Consider the following 15,096-nt stretch of genomic DNA (forward strand, 5'->3'; position numbering starts at 1 on the left):
TACTTCTTATTTGTCTTCCTCCTCTTCCTCCTTCTTCTTTATCCTCAAAATGCCCGCCCCGCCTCAGAAATGCGAAACAGCTATCATGTATCAGAACCAGAATCAGAATCCGTTTATTGCCATTGTAGGTTTTCAACATACTAGGTTACATGTGTGAGTGTGTGTGTGTGTGTGTGAGTGTGTGTGTGTCTGTGTGTGTGTGTGTGGCGTGATGTGTGAGTGCGGTGCGTCCCACACATGCATACAATCAGGTCATGTGCAAGTGTGTGCAAAATGTATTATATTGTGATTATAAATGATGTTTTGTGATTATATTATTATATGTGATTATACATTTATATCACATTGAGCGCGGCGCGCGCGACAGGGGACTTCAGTATAAACAAAGATGTAAAATGGAAAGGTGTACATTAGGTAGGCTACTGTAGGTACAGGTAGGCCTAATCCGTTTTGTTCTTTGCTGTGATGTCATTTCCCTCCCAGACAGAACCCTATAAAAAGCAGGTCCCGTTGCAGAAAGTCGCTCGTGCAGGCATGGGAGGACCATAGATGCTGAAGGACGCAGCTCTCCAGAAACAACGAAGGACGAAGTTCCCTAAGAATGCATCCATGATTAGTGCGTTATTTCTATACACCCAAGAAAAAGGGATTCATTTCTGAAGATCAGCTTTGCCGTTGTTTTACACGCCTGGAGAGCTTAGCTTGCGTCTTTGCAAAGATGATCGCAAGAGGATTTTTCATTTTTACGATAGGCCTATTGGCTAATTGCGGTAAGAAATTCTAAGATTTGTTCTACACATAAGCGAGTTTCATTCTAAGTTGAATGACGAGCGGGCGCTCCGCTATAGTCTGCCATTGTCCTTAGGTTCAGCACCAAGGACAGCGTCCCGATGTCTGCACGTCAGCAGGCTACACCTGAGGATCAATAGGCTATCAAGTGCATTTTCACTTGAGTTTTTGTTAGATCACATCTGCTATAGAGTTGCCTGTTCCACATATTACAGTCTCGTTTTATAGGCTATAGGCTATGCTGATATTTGGTCAGTTTTCAAAGCTGTCACGCTTATGCATGAAAAGAGATGCGGCTACATCATAGGCTAAATGTGACCTGATAAACGTCTAAATGTGATTTTTCATGTCATTTTTTCTCTTTTTCCCCACGCAGTCCTGTCACTGCCCGTGACTCAAAGTCGCCTTGAGGACGAGGACGTGAAGGTAAATAATTAATAGCAGTTGATGTCTGCTGAGTTGAGACCACACAGGACACCAAGCAGTAGAATAAAAAGGTCAATAGGGGACACAAGCAGCCTAAGAACTCTGCAGACGGGCGTCATGGCAATCACTCCTGAACTAGGCTACTGTGAGGGTTCAAATCTCCAACCAACAAGCTGCTCTCTCTCTCTCTCTCTCTCTCTCTCTCTCTCTCTCTCTCTCTCTTTCTCTCTCTCTCTCTCTCTCTCTCTCTCTCAGGTGTGATTCTCCCCTAACCTTCCTAACTCTCTGCATCTGCTTATCTGAAAGAAAGTGTGAACCTCCCCTTTCCTTTCAAAAAGGACCAAGTGTAGTTTACTGTCTTTTCTTGAATGTGTCCAACCGATTTAGGCTAATATTGGGCGTGGCTACAGGCACAAGTACTGTGAGGTGAATAATACAATACGCAGTATTCAATTCTATAATGACATTCTTGCTGAATAAAATACTTGAACGTGTATCTTTTGAAAAAAGAGACTGGACTGTCGCACACAAAATCAGCCAGTATAACGCAGCTTCCGATCAAACACCATCTTATAAGCAAGCTTATCAGGGGGGGTTAACATGGTGCAAGGCAGCAAAATACAGACCAAACAACCTCTGCTTGTTCTTCCACTGTCGGCCATTCTTCCTGCTATCAGGTACCTTCACTCCTCAAAAGCTGAGGTAAAAATATAACAACAAAGCACTTTGGGTTTATTAAATTGATTTTTGTCAGCAGCCAGTTCAATTTGACTTGATAAATCAATGTTGCCACTCTTGGGTAGTGGAGAGCTTTAGCTATTGCCATTCACTACTGGCAGAAACATTTCACATATTAAGACTGAGGGGTGTCAGACTGAGGCTGTTCTGGATGAGTGGGGGTGAACATGGGGGCAGAGTGAGTGAGTGAGTGAGTGAGTGAGTGAGTGAGTGAGTGAGTGAGTGAGTGAGTGAGTGAGTGAGTGAGTGAGTGTGTGAGTGAGTGAGTGGGTGAGCGAGTGTGTGAGTGAGTAAATGTGTGAGTGAATGAGTGAGTGAGTGAGTGAGTGAGTGAGTGAGTGTGAGCGAGCGAGTGAGTGAGTGAATGAGTGAGCGAGTGTGTGAGTGAGTGAGTGAGTGAGTGAGCGAGTATGTGCGCATGTCTGTGTGTATGTGTGTGTGTGTGTGAGAGAGAGAGAGATAGAGAGAGAGAGAAAGAGAGAGAGAGAAAGAGAGGGGGAGAAGGGAAGGCTTAGAAGGATGAGAGGATGTGGAGAGATGAGATGAAGGAGTGGAAGGTTTGAAAGATGTAGGACAAACAGATGTGAATGTATGAACTTGAAATGGAACGCTTTGAAAGTGTTATGAAAGGCTCTTTTGAAAGTAGAAATAGATCCTTCTGATTCTGAAGTATTTGATGCCATCTCATGTAAGAATATCCCATTTTAATATACAATCTAATCTACAGTAAAAGTACATCCACTCCAGTTAGTCTTGGTTTGTTTGCCACATCTGTAGCAGTGAACAGAATTCAGATACTGCGTTTAGAACAAACATGTCAAAATCCAGGGGCAGATACTTTAGACTGCTAGACCACCTGGACCTAGAGCATTATTTTCCCATTGGATATGTGCCCAGTTCACTGGAATAACTGCTATAGTATCTGCTTGTCCACTGGCGATGTCTCCACTGTATTATGTAACTGCTAACTGTTTGCCCATTCTTCTGTATGACTGTTATATGTTTGTACATTGTAATACCTGCTACAGTATCTGTTTGTCCATTGGCTAAGTGTCCACTGTATTACGTAACTGCTGTTTGTCCATGGGTATTAACTGCAATCTGTGTCTCCATTGGTTGTGTGTCGTTTTGATCTCCTCAGGTAATGAAATGCATTGTGGATGCGTTGGCTGATGTGCTGTCGAGGCCACACCCCTTACCTGTCAGTCAGGAGTGCCTGGACACACTGAGGACAGGTAAGCCCCTCCCCACTCCCAGGTGAACTGCATCTTGGGAGATGTAGGCCCTGAGCACGGATCCAAGGTTCAGCCGTGAGGCATCTTTTTTCTCTGAACCACTTGAAGTGTTTTGTACCACTTATTTTTGTTGATTCTTTGTATGCATTCTAACCTGTGTGAAGCACTTTGTGAGTCCTCTCTGTGAGAAGTACTATATAAATAAAATGTACTTACTTACTTACTAACTTACTTACACTGAAACATAGGAGCAGATGTACACTCTCTATTGCTTTCTGGCTTCTATATTCTGTATTTAAAAAAGCAAACCTGCCCTTAGATCAGCATTTTAAGGCGAGTAAAAGCACTTTACTGCAGGAGCACTACCTAATTCACCCACTGAATCAGCCACACTCACGAACACTGAGCTTCCTAATGGAACCAATATTTGCTATAATTAGCTTTCATGAATGCACACAGCTACCGCACAGTTAATGGATCACAGCTACCGCACAGTTAATGGATTGAGGCAATGAATGGTATCAATGTGTGTGTGTGTGTGTGTGTGTGTGTGTCCGTGTGCGTGTGTATGCGTGTGTATGTGTGTGTGTGTGTTTGTGTGTGTGTGTGTGTGTGTGTGTGTGTATGTGTGTGTGTGTGTTTATGTGTGTGTGTGTGTGTGTGTGTGTGTGTGTGTGTGTGTGTGTGTCGGTATCTAACCAGCAGAGCGGTATTGCTTGATGACTTGGCCAAGGCTATTCAATTGCAGCCCATTGTACTACCTTGACACTGTCCTTGTTCTACTAAATCAATCAGAGCGTTACTCAGACGGCTATTGTTACACGGATTAGACTGAGCAAGGGAAACTGAACACCTCTCACACAGAGAAGAGATGAATACACACAGAATAGAGAGGGAGAAATACAGAGAACGGATGAAATAGAACAAGAGAAAGAAAGAGAGGGAGAGAGAGATGGAGAGAGAGAGAAGGAGGGATGGAGAGAGAGAGAATGAGGGATGGAGAGAGAGAAAGAGAGAGAGAGAGAGAGAGGGATGGAAAGAGAGAGGGGGAGGGATGGAGAGAGTAAGAGAGAGAGAGAGTGAGGGATGGAGAGAGAGAGAAAGAGGGAATGAGGGAGGGGTGAAAAAGAGGGGGAGGGATGGAGAGAGAGAGAATGAGAGGGGGAAGAGAGTGAGTGAGTGAGTGAGTGAGTGGGTGAGTGAGTGAGTGAGTGAGTGTGTAAGTGAGTGAGTGAGTGAATGGGTGAGTGAGTGAATGGGTGAGTGAGTGAGTGAATGGGTGAGTGAGTGAGTGAGTGAGTGAGTGAGTGAGTGAGTGAGTGAGTGAGTGGGTGGGTGAGTGAGTGGAGTGAGTGGGTGAGTGAGTGAGTGAGTGAGTGAGTGAGTGAGTGAGTGAGTGAGTGAGTGAGTGAGTGTAAATGGGTATTCAGGTAGATAGGAGGGATTTAGAGTAATCAAAGTGATGTGGTTACAGAGCGGCCGTACGCTTGGAAGAGAAAGGCTTAAAGTCAGAACGTCAACAGAAATGATCTAGTGGACATGGGGACCCAGCGAGCGCTTCTAAAAGACAGAAACACCTTTAAGGGACCACAGAGATCACCACAAACAGGAGAGTGAGCATAGAGAAGGAGAGAGACAAGCAGGGAGATACTCCACAGGGAGAGAGTGACCGTGGGAGTGGAAGAGAGACGCGCTGTACATCCCTCGCAGACTCAGGAGTCTCTCTCCAGAGCTGGTGCTGTTTCTGGGTCAGCAGAAAGGAAAACGCTCAGTGCTGCTGTAATTCACTGGAAACCTCTCTGGGCCAGATGATTAATTGCACTCGTGCTTTGGAGGCAGTAAATCTCAGGTCAATTAACTCTCTGAGAACGCAGCAAAGTGCTGAGTCCTGTAGACAAGTGATGTGCGACCAAATGCACCTGTGTTCTCTGCGGAGGTACATTTCTTGGACGATGGAATTGTTTATTCGGTGTTGAATTAATGTATGCGTGTGTGTGTGTGTGTGTGTGTGTGTGTGTATGTGTGTATGTGTGTGTGTGCATGCGCGTGCAAGACAGATCTGATTTCTGTGTTTGCTTAGAGGCAGGTGCATGCATTGGTAACCTACTGTAATGTGTGTGCGTCTGTGTGTGTGTGTGTGTGTGTGTGTGTACGTACGTGTGTGTGTGTGTGTGTGTGTGTGTGTGCGTGTGTGTGCGTGTGTGTGTGTGTGTGTGTGTGTGTGTGTGTTGCAGATGAAAGGCTGGTTTCTATCCTCCGCCATCACAACTTCCTGAAGGAGCTGCAGGACATTGCTGTTCAAGGTGAGCCACAGTCCCTGGGAGTCCTAGACTCACTGACTGGCCTGTTTTAGCGCTTAGTAAGTAGATAATGGCCGCCTTTCAAGGGATCCATGGACATTTTGAGTAATGAATTCAGAAATTTTAGATTAGGATTACACTGAAATTTGATGTTCTGTCTTTTTTTTTTTGCAAATTATTTTTATTGGTTTTACACAAAAAGGAATATATACACATAAGATGTTTTCTCATTTCTGATTTTTAAAAGAGCAAATTGGGAATTTGGAAAATCACTGAATGTTTGTCAGTGTTTGGAATATGATTTCCTTAATGATGTCATCTCTAGGTAAGGGATCATGTGCATGCAAACCTGTGATTTAATACTGTTCTCTTCCTCCACATGGTCAGGATCCAATGACAGAGCTCAGAAGCAGGGTGACATCATCGCTGATCATGTGACCCGGACACCACAGACTCAGAGCACTGAGGATGTTGCAGGTGAGCCTCATTACTCACATCAACAGCAGGTGTGCTGGTGGAGCCATGGATACTCAATCCAAACCTTAAGTAGGAAAACAGGCGCAGCTGTATGGGGCTTTTGAGCCACAACCCAGGCTGGTACACTGACCTGACAAGACAGGCACTAACTGCTAAGAATCATTTGGTTCCTTTAGTACATAAGGTTAATGTCTAAAAATGTGCTCTGTGCTGTACTTTATGTCTGTGAAGCATCCTAGTATATGTCCGTTTGCAGCAGTGTGAGTGTTTAAAAAAAAAATCAGGCAGGAAACTGCAATGCAGTGTAAAAACCCACACATTCAGCGCTGGTTGGTTGAAAGTGCGCTTGTGTTGATGGGAGCCAGAATAACGCTGATAATGTACAATTTAAAACACTGTCAAATTTACCCTTTGGTGGTCAGTTTGTGTTTGTGCTGGAGTTTTTGTGTGTGTGTGTGTGTGTGTGTGTGTGTGTGTGTGTGTGTGTAACTGTGTGCATGCATGTGTATGTGTAAGCATATTCAATGTGTGTGTGTGGTTGTGTGCGTGTGTGTGTGCTAATGTGTGTTTGTGTATACTCTGTGTGTGTGTGTGTGTGTGTGTGTCTCAGCGACTCCCTCACACACACACACACACACACACACACACACACACACACACACAGGCAAGGCTGGCTCCTGTCTCTAGCAGACATAATTGGGCCGGGCGCAGCAGCTCTCTAGCCGTGTGTCTGTTCCTATGGGGGCCGTTTCCCTGCCAACCTCATGAGAGAGTGGGCAGCGCTCGCAGAGGTGAAGCCAGAGAAATACAACCAGAACAATGTGTGTCATCATAGTCTTGCTTCACAATAAACTGAAACAGGAAAAGAGATTTGAATATCAACGGATATAGACCTGGTTAAGCAAAGGTTAATGAAACTGAGGGGCACTATAACCCATTAATTATTGTACTGTATAGCTGTATTGAAAAAGTAAAGTGACCTTGTAGCAAAAGTATGAAGAGGCCTACTGTAAGTACAGTTAGGTATTTGAAAAAGGCTGTGTTTAGTTTGTTAGTTTGTAATACATGTGGACTATATACAAAGATCATTTCTCTGTGGATGTCATGTTTAAATACTCAACATCATCATTGTGCACCACACTGAAGCACTGTTAAAACTGCCTCAAAATGAAAGAAGTCGCCCTACAGTTTATTGTTGCTACGTCACAACACTCTTGTGTCACAACACTCTCGTGTCACCCAGAAACCGTTAGTCACCAAACCTGTGCTGCTTAACATTCCCACTAGCAGAACTGGACGGTGTTGAATGCTGGACCTTTGAAGGCAGTTTTTGCAGTGGAACATTCTCCCTACATTATCATGCTAGTGTGGAAGTGTGATATTAAACCTGTTCCCTGATGAGAAATTGTGGAGATTTAACGCTCAAGTAAGCGTTGATCTAGCGGTGGCAGGCGCAGGTTGTCGGTCTTGTCGGGGTTAGTTATCCACATGTCAGAGCCGGCAGCACGTACACGTATTGCCTCCCGGCATCAACCGACAGTCAATTTGCATTTTGATTGAACGTGGCTTTAACGGCTTACAGTTTGATCATGCATCACGCCACATAGTGTCTGCTAGTGTCTGTCTGACTGGTCCCTGAGACCGTGTGCCGTATCTCAAACAACTGTCAGCCATTGACAGGATGAGTTACAGAGAAATGACTTCCATCTATAAATGCTGTAGAGGAAACTGTAAAAGATGGCAAACACAAACATCTATTGTACTGTGGTTGGGTTGTTGAAGTTCCAAACAAATACCAAATACGTACCAAATCAAAGTGTATATGCGCAGTTCCAGATAGCAAGCGGATGTGTAATGATTCTGGGCCATATATGGACCGGAACTAAGCCACAAGGGCCAGATCTGGCCTGTATATGGCCCAGATCCGCTTGCTATCTGGGGTATTTTTATTCACGTTGATCAACCTTTATATGATATCAAAGTTAACTTTTTCTTAACAGAAGAAAGTACAACATAGCATTCAGTTCAGTATAAAAAGCATGGCGTAAAACTACACGTAGCCTAGCATCAGCGTGAAATCCATAAATTGCAGCATTTGGGAGTCATGGTAGAAACACTGTTGATTGGACGTGTTCAAAACATCAACTGATACAGTGTTGCCAATATCATTTTGGGGGATTTTGTATGCAAATGTAATTTTTGTATTCACACTACGTCGCAGCCCAAGACAGTGTTATGTAAGAATCTTCATGCCTCGAGATACTGTGTGCCAGGAAGTTGGGTCATTAACTTCTGAGGAGAATACAGCTCCCCACCGCCCGACTCGACGTTTGGGATGAATCATGAAAACTCAAACACAGCATGGGCGTAGGTGGTCCTCTGCCTCATACTGCCCTCACTCACCCAGACTAAAATACATTCTGGTGTTGCGTAGCATTGCGCATCTCTGGGCATAGACGGATTATGAAAAAATGGGCCCCTGGGCCTGGACCTGTAGAGGGCCCCCCCTCCCTACCAGCGCCCCCCCCCCTACAGCCTCCGCCACAACACTGTTGTTCTCAGTTTGTTTTCTTAAAAAAAAAAAAAGGAAATGCGAGGAACCTGCTGTAAAGCATCTGACTGTCTTGACTCTTTTTTTTCCGGATCTTTCGTTTTGCTGCTCTGCTTAATTCTGTATGTGACGGTGCTCCATTTTACATGTGCGGTTCTTTGTCAAGATCAAACAGATTGAACCAATTGACCTTGTGACCTGCACCTGTGTGATCTGTCTCGAATTCACAAACTTTAATATTGCCCTCTTTAGACTAGTTTTATAGCCTACTCACCTATCTATGGAAAGGTAGCCTACATTCCCACCCAACGAGTAGGCTATAGAAAATATGTAGCCCACACAAGCTTCTTCCTTTAAAAAAAACACGTGGGCCCCTATAAACTGTTCAAAATATGAATGTTTTTTTAATGTTACTGTAAGGAATCTCACCGTAAATTTCTATTGGTGTCCCTGCAACAAGAAATGCAAAGGGCCCCTGAGGTCTTGGGGCCCTGGGTCTTGGGGCCCTGGGTCTTGGGGCCCTGAGGTCTTGGGGCCCTGGGTCTGGTAGGCCCGTTCGGTGATATGTCTTTGTCTCTAGGAGATGCAGTGTGCTTAGAATTCTTCTTGGATGTTAGGGGGCAGTGAAATGTGTGATTGCTTCAGTATTTCATCATTCCAGGGCCGGCTGGGTGGGCTGGTCTTCATGTTTTCCCTGCATTCCCTTTTTTCATGCTCTGCACCACCGCACTCGTCCTCACTGGGGCTCTCATCCACTTGTGCTCACTGGGGCTCTCATCCACTTGTCCTCACTGGGGCTCTCATCCACTTGTCCTCACTGGGGCTCTCATCCACTCGTCCTCACTGGGGCTCTCATCCACTTGTCCTCACTGGGGCTCTCGTCCACTTGTCCTCACTGGGGCTCTCATCCACTTTTCCTCACTGGGGCTCTCATCCACTTGTCCTCACTGGGGCTCTCATCCACTTGCAAAAACACAAATGACGATGGATGAGAATTCTGCTGAGAGATATTGCTCCTGCCTATTTAATGCATGGGTAATAGTTTGAAGCTGTGTGTCCACCGGCGAGCTGTATGTAGCTGAACACATAGACGGATCATGAAAAAATGGGCCCCTGGGCCTGGAGGTGTAGAGGGCCCCCCTCCCTACCAGCCCCCCCTCCCTACCAGCCCCCCCCCCCCCCCCCCCTACAGCCTCCACCAGAACACTGTTGTTCTCAGTTTGTTTTCTTTTAAAAACTGGAAATGCGAGGAACCTGCTGTAAAGCATCTGACTGCTTTGGATCATTAGTTTTGCTGCTCCGCTGAATATGTGACGGTGCTCCATTTTACATGTACGGTTCTTTGTCAAGATCAAACAGACTGAACCAGTTCAGTAATATGTCTTTGTCTGAACAGCGCCAAGCTTACAGCTGCTTAGAGCGCACTAGAGCTGGAGTTAAACTGGCTAGGCTACCGATGTTTCACACCTACTGTACGCTAGCAACGAGTGTCATGTTTTTGCAGACTGCAGATTAACTAGCCAAGTGAAGATAGCTTGCTAATGTCTCTGCAGTTTCGCCCCAAAAACGACTGTTGTCGTCGTCACAACAGCCTTTTACAGCCTGCCCTCTAGCCTAGTTCAACTTTTTTCCAGCTGCAAAATAAAAGCCTAGAGATTATGGCGCAGTAGCGCTAAAAGCACTTTAATCACAGCTCTCGTCTCTAGAGCTCATTACCCGTTGTAAACAACGAGAAAACAGCGCCAGTTCTAAAATACAGCTTTGTCCGTGTGGACACACCCTTATTGTTCACTCTTTAAAGAATGTATCTCAGGAGCATGTGGATATTTAGCTGAAACAATGTGTCTGCTGCACCCATTATCCTGTACTACAGTATGTAGGCCTATTCTATTCAGGTATTTTTTCTTGGAAACTTTATTGATTTGACTTCACATACTGTAGGCCTATTCTATTCAGGTATTTTTTCTTGGAAACTTTATTGATTTGACTTCATTGAACCCTTTGATGTGAGAGCTGTCCATTCAGTCTGTCTCCAGTCCAGTCACTATTACGCAACATCGATCGTCTTTTGTCCCTATTCACAAATTAATAACTCATCTTCTCTTCCCCTCGCAGACCGATCCATGCTGGAAGCTTTGGGGGGGCCCGGGGAGCGCTCCATCCTGGCCCTGAAGAGGGGGACCGGAGGAGGAGAGGTGGCGAGCACAGAGAAGGACGAAGAGTCGCAGGAGGGAAACGAGATAAGGGGAACGGAGGAGGAGGAGGAGGAGAGGCGACAAAAAGACCAGAACCCCGATAATCACATCTCCGACTCCATGAACGAGGGGGAGAACGTGGCGGGCGCTGGAGCGGTCGAGGAGGAGGAGGAGGAGAAGAGGAGAGATAGCTCTGAGGAAGATTCCCAGGAGAATGGAGGCGAGGGAGACTCAGTGACTGAGGCGAGGGAAGGTAAGAACGCAGGACCCTCCTCACATCGGTGACCTGCGGTCAGGGGGCTGTCAGCTGGTGATAGCAGCTGCTGGAGCGAGCCTGGAGTCCACAGCTAGATTGTCTTCACTAGAGAGAGCCTGGTGTCCTCAGCTAGATTGTCTTCACTAGAGAGAGCCTGGAGAGCACAGCTAGATTGTCTTCACTGGAGCGAGCCTGGAGAGAACAGCTAGATTGTCTTCACTGGAGAGAGCCTGGAGAGCACAGCTAGATTGTCTTCGCTAGAGAGACCCTGGAGAGAACAGCTAGATTGTCTTTTTGGAGGCGGCTGAAGCTTCGCTGCCAACCACCCTGCAGAGGAGTGTGTTAACTACAGTATGATGATGGTGTGTCATTAACATTACAGTAATGATTAATCACTACAAATCGATCCAACTTATAAATACTGTTCTCTGGGGAACAGAAGACAGTTAGAGAGAGAGAGAGAGAGAGAGAGGGAGGGGGAGAGAGGGAGAGAGATTCAGTAGAGAGAATGATGAGTGAGGCAGTTGAGTGTGTGCTTGTGCTTGATTTGGACAGGACAGCATGCGACAGAATGTGTGTGTGCGTGTGTGTGTGTGTGCGCGCGTGTGCGCCTGCATGCGTGTATGTCTATGTGTGTGTGTGTGTGTGTGCGCGCATTCATTCATAGCCATGCCTGTGAATGATATTGCTAAATGGGGCAATAAAATAAAAATGTGAAAAATGCAGCGGGAGGAACAGATGGAAGACGGAGAGGGAATGGAGAGAGACAGGAAGAGAGAGAAGCAGTGATATTGAGATTGAGTCCCAGCGACACAAGACTATGATTGATTGGAGTGCCTCCATTTATCTAATGAGTTCCAGCTGTCTCTGAGGTGGGGGGGTGGGGGGGTGGCGTGATTAGATAATGGATGCTGGCACTCAGCCAAACACGACTGGCACTCTGACAAGCACAGCCAATGATTAACAAAAAAATGGCCGAATGCTCTTTGAATTCAAAATTAGATTCTTTTTTTTCTTTTTTTTTTTCTTTACTCAACCAGGGAGGCCATTTTGAAATGGTCACACAAAAAAGGCACAGCTGTCCGTTTGATGGTGTGATCAAGCAGACTGACCTGACTGTGTTCAGCTCGTCCTCCATGCAGATGGGAAGGTGCTGCTGTATCTGTAGCTATTGGCCGTTTATTGTGTGGGTTGAGCCAAACATCCATCCTCGTGGCAGGTGGGCCGTGAGTGATGTACCGGAATACACTCGTGGGAGTTTGAATTGAGTGACTGAAGGACAGAGAGAGATAGTGTGTGTGTGTGCGTGTGTGTGTGTGTGTGTGTGTACTGTATGTAGAAAGATCATCTTTTTTTCCTGTCTGCTCAGACACCAAATCCAATGAAAAGAGCGCTGCAGTAGAGAGGTCAGAGGAGAAGAAGTCTGCAGAGGAGGAGGAAGAGGAGGAGGAGGATGCAGAGAAGAAGAGGTCCGCGTTGTTCTTGCGTGACAGCGCGGAGAATGAGGGGGCGGAGGAGGGGGAGGAGGAGGAGGAGGTGAAGAGGGAGAGTGGAGAGGACTCGCGACGTCGGAGCGGAGAGAGTGACCTGGCCGGGAGCTCACAGACCAGAGAAGCTGAGCGCCAGGAAGTGAGGTCACCGGAGGTCACGGGTCAACAGGAAGTGCCCCATCACTCGCAAGAGGTGGCAGGGGAAGAGGAGGAGAGGAGGGAGGAGGGAGAGGAGAGAAGGAGTCCTGAGGAGAAGGAGCTGCAGATGATGGCAGGGAGGGCGCCGGAGGAGAGGAGGGAGGGAGATGAAGAAGGGAGCGCCAGCAGGAAGACGGAGGTATGTTTTCAACCCCGCCCCCCCCCCCCCCCCCCCGCCATTCTCCTTGTAGAGGAGTTGCAGAGCAAAGCAACTTCTCTAAGATGCTTTAAAGTCACAAGACCAGCTCCCTGCTCTCAATAAATACATGTTTTCTAACTTCTTTGCTGTTCACCTCATTGCATTACTACATTACTAAATGTACATTAGGAGGTCAGTCTACTTTCAAATGATACAGTACACAAACTATTCTACAGAGTTGAAACTGAATGCATTTAATTACTTTTTTTGCGGTTGTTGCATAATGTTGTGCAGTGACCTTGAATGACTTTATTCGGTGATTAAAAAACGATAATAATCATGTGCATTTCCCGAGCCTATAGCCATTTGAACATTCTGCTGCACTCTACATTGTTGTTTGTACACAACTTTTAATTAGTACATTAACTTTTAATTAATCATTAACATAATGATGTTCATGTCTCATTATGTGTCCACCCTAGTTGCTTTATACTAAACTCACACTTTTTTAGTTCATCAAACTCATCCTTTGGAAGAACCTTCATTTAGAATGCCTTGTCATGTCTGGCAAGAGTAGATTGAACTGGCTTCAAGCAGCGTAACTTTAATTAGAAAGGAAAAAAAAGTGGTTGCATTGCATCTTACCCCCTGTGTTTTTTGGATGGGTCATCTGTAGTGCTCTTTATAGCCAGGGTAGAGCTGTTGAAGTGCACTTAGTAGAAGGTTAAATAGAGCCATGGCCTGCCCTGCCCTACCTCTGCCCATGGATCTGTTTTGCTAAATATTTCTGAAGACTCTTCCCTCCGTCCCTTACTATCTTTTGGCTGTTCATTTGATTTGTTTATTTCATGGAGGATCGTGATGTGGAATGAAGTGCTTATGTTATTGCTTCTGTCACATCTTTATCTGCCTAAGTGTACTTGTATTCATAAAAATGCTTTATTGGCATGATTGTTAACGCATTACTAAGACATAACTGCCAATCTCTCTCTCTCTCTCTCTCTGCCTCGCTGTCTCTCTCTCTTTCTCTCTCTCTCTCTTTCTCCTCTCTCTTTCTCTGCCTCGCTGTCTCTCTCTTTCTCTCTCTCTCTCTCTCTTTCTCTGCCTCGCTCTCTCTCTCTCTTTCTCTCTCTCTCTCTGCCTCGCTGTCTCTCTCTCTTTCTCTCTCTCTCTCTGCCTCTCTCTCTTTCTCTCTCTCTCTCTCTGCCTCTCTCTCTCTCTCTCTCTCTCTGCAGGACCCTGAGATTGAGAGTCTGGCTGCTATTGAATCCGAGCTGGAGAACGTTGCCCAGAAACTCCACAAGCTGAGACAAGGCTGAGATGAAAATAAGACAAACATCTTCCCTCCCTCCTTCCTTCTCTCTGTCCTCTCCCTCCTTCCAACCACCTAGTTCTGTTCTAACAGGGCATGGTGTGAATGATCTCGTTCCCTCTCTCTATCTCTCTCTCTCTTTCTCTCTCTGTATCTCTCTTTCTCTCTCTGTATCTCTCTCTCTCTCTCTCTCTATTCTTCCCCTCAGAAGAGGCTAACTGTTCCAGCTCAAGACATCTTATAAAACACACACACACACACACACACACACACACACACACACACACACACACACACACACAAACACACACACACACACACACACACACACAGCTAGGCACTCATTTGCTGTTTTACTGAAAGATAGAGACTTTCTCACCCTCTCTCTCTGCTTCTAGTCTGATAACAGCCTCTGACCTACAGTATCACTGCACAACAACTAGCAGGAAAAAGAAAGGCAGTTGCAATTACTATTACCATGCTTAGAAAGTGGGGATCATTATGTAAATGTACATGTAAAAAAACAACAACAAACAACAACCGTGGATTCTTTCTAGGACGTTGGCCAGAAGCCTGAGAATACAAAAGCCAATGCAATAACTGGCAGTTTTTAATAGATGAATGACTTGACTATCATTTAAAGCTGTATTGAATTTATCTAAGAAAACCCAATAAATGGAATAGTTATGTGGAGATCAGTCTGGGTGTGATTTATGTTGGTGACCTGGAGTGACCACAGTATAGTACCACATTTTTATTCAAATTCAATGGAGTAGGCCTATGTGTCAAATGATGTCATCTTGATGTTACTGTTTTGTTATGTGACTGATATTAATCAATCCCTACTCTAAAACATACTTTCTTTTTCTTTTTTTTAAACATATATTTCTTTCTTTTTATTTGCAGATGATGTTGTTCAAAATGCATTATAGCCACAGTAAAAACTGTTTGAAAATGCATTTGAAAACATCTTACAAGAAAAGATTTAAT

The 15,096-nt window shown here is 45.4% G+C and overlaps 1 protein-coding gene across 1 annotated transcript; it reads left to right on the top strand.

Moving 5' to 3' along the window:
• Positions 1-890: 890 nt before the first annotated feature.
• chga (chromogranin A) lies at positions 891-14,113 on the top strand (the record flags this gene model as incomplete). Its single annotated transcript, XM_084440123.1, has 8 exons — positions 891-900; positions 1,166-1,215; positions 3,095-3,188; positions 5,423-5,491; positions 5,876-5,965; positions 10,632-10,964; positions 12,583-12,794; positions 14,030-14,113. 8 exons carry the CDS (start codon positions 891-893, stop codon positions 14,111-14,113), a joined length of 942 nt encoding a protein of 313 aa, XP_084296249.1.
• Positions 14,114-15,096: the final 983 nt, after the last annotated feature.

Source organism: Borostomias antarcticus (genome assembly GCF_949987555.1).
Source record: "Borostomias antarcticus genome assembly, chromosome: 6".
In the NCBI taxonomy this organism is placed as follows: domain Eukaryota; kingdom Metazoa; phylum Chordata; class Actinopteri; order Stomiiformes; family Stomiidae; genus Borostomias; species Borostomias antarcticus.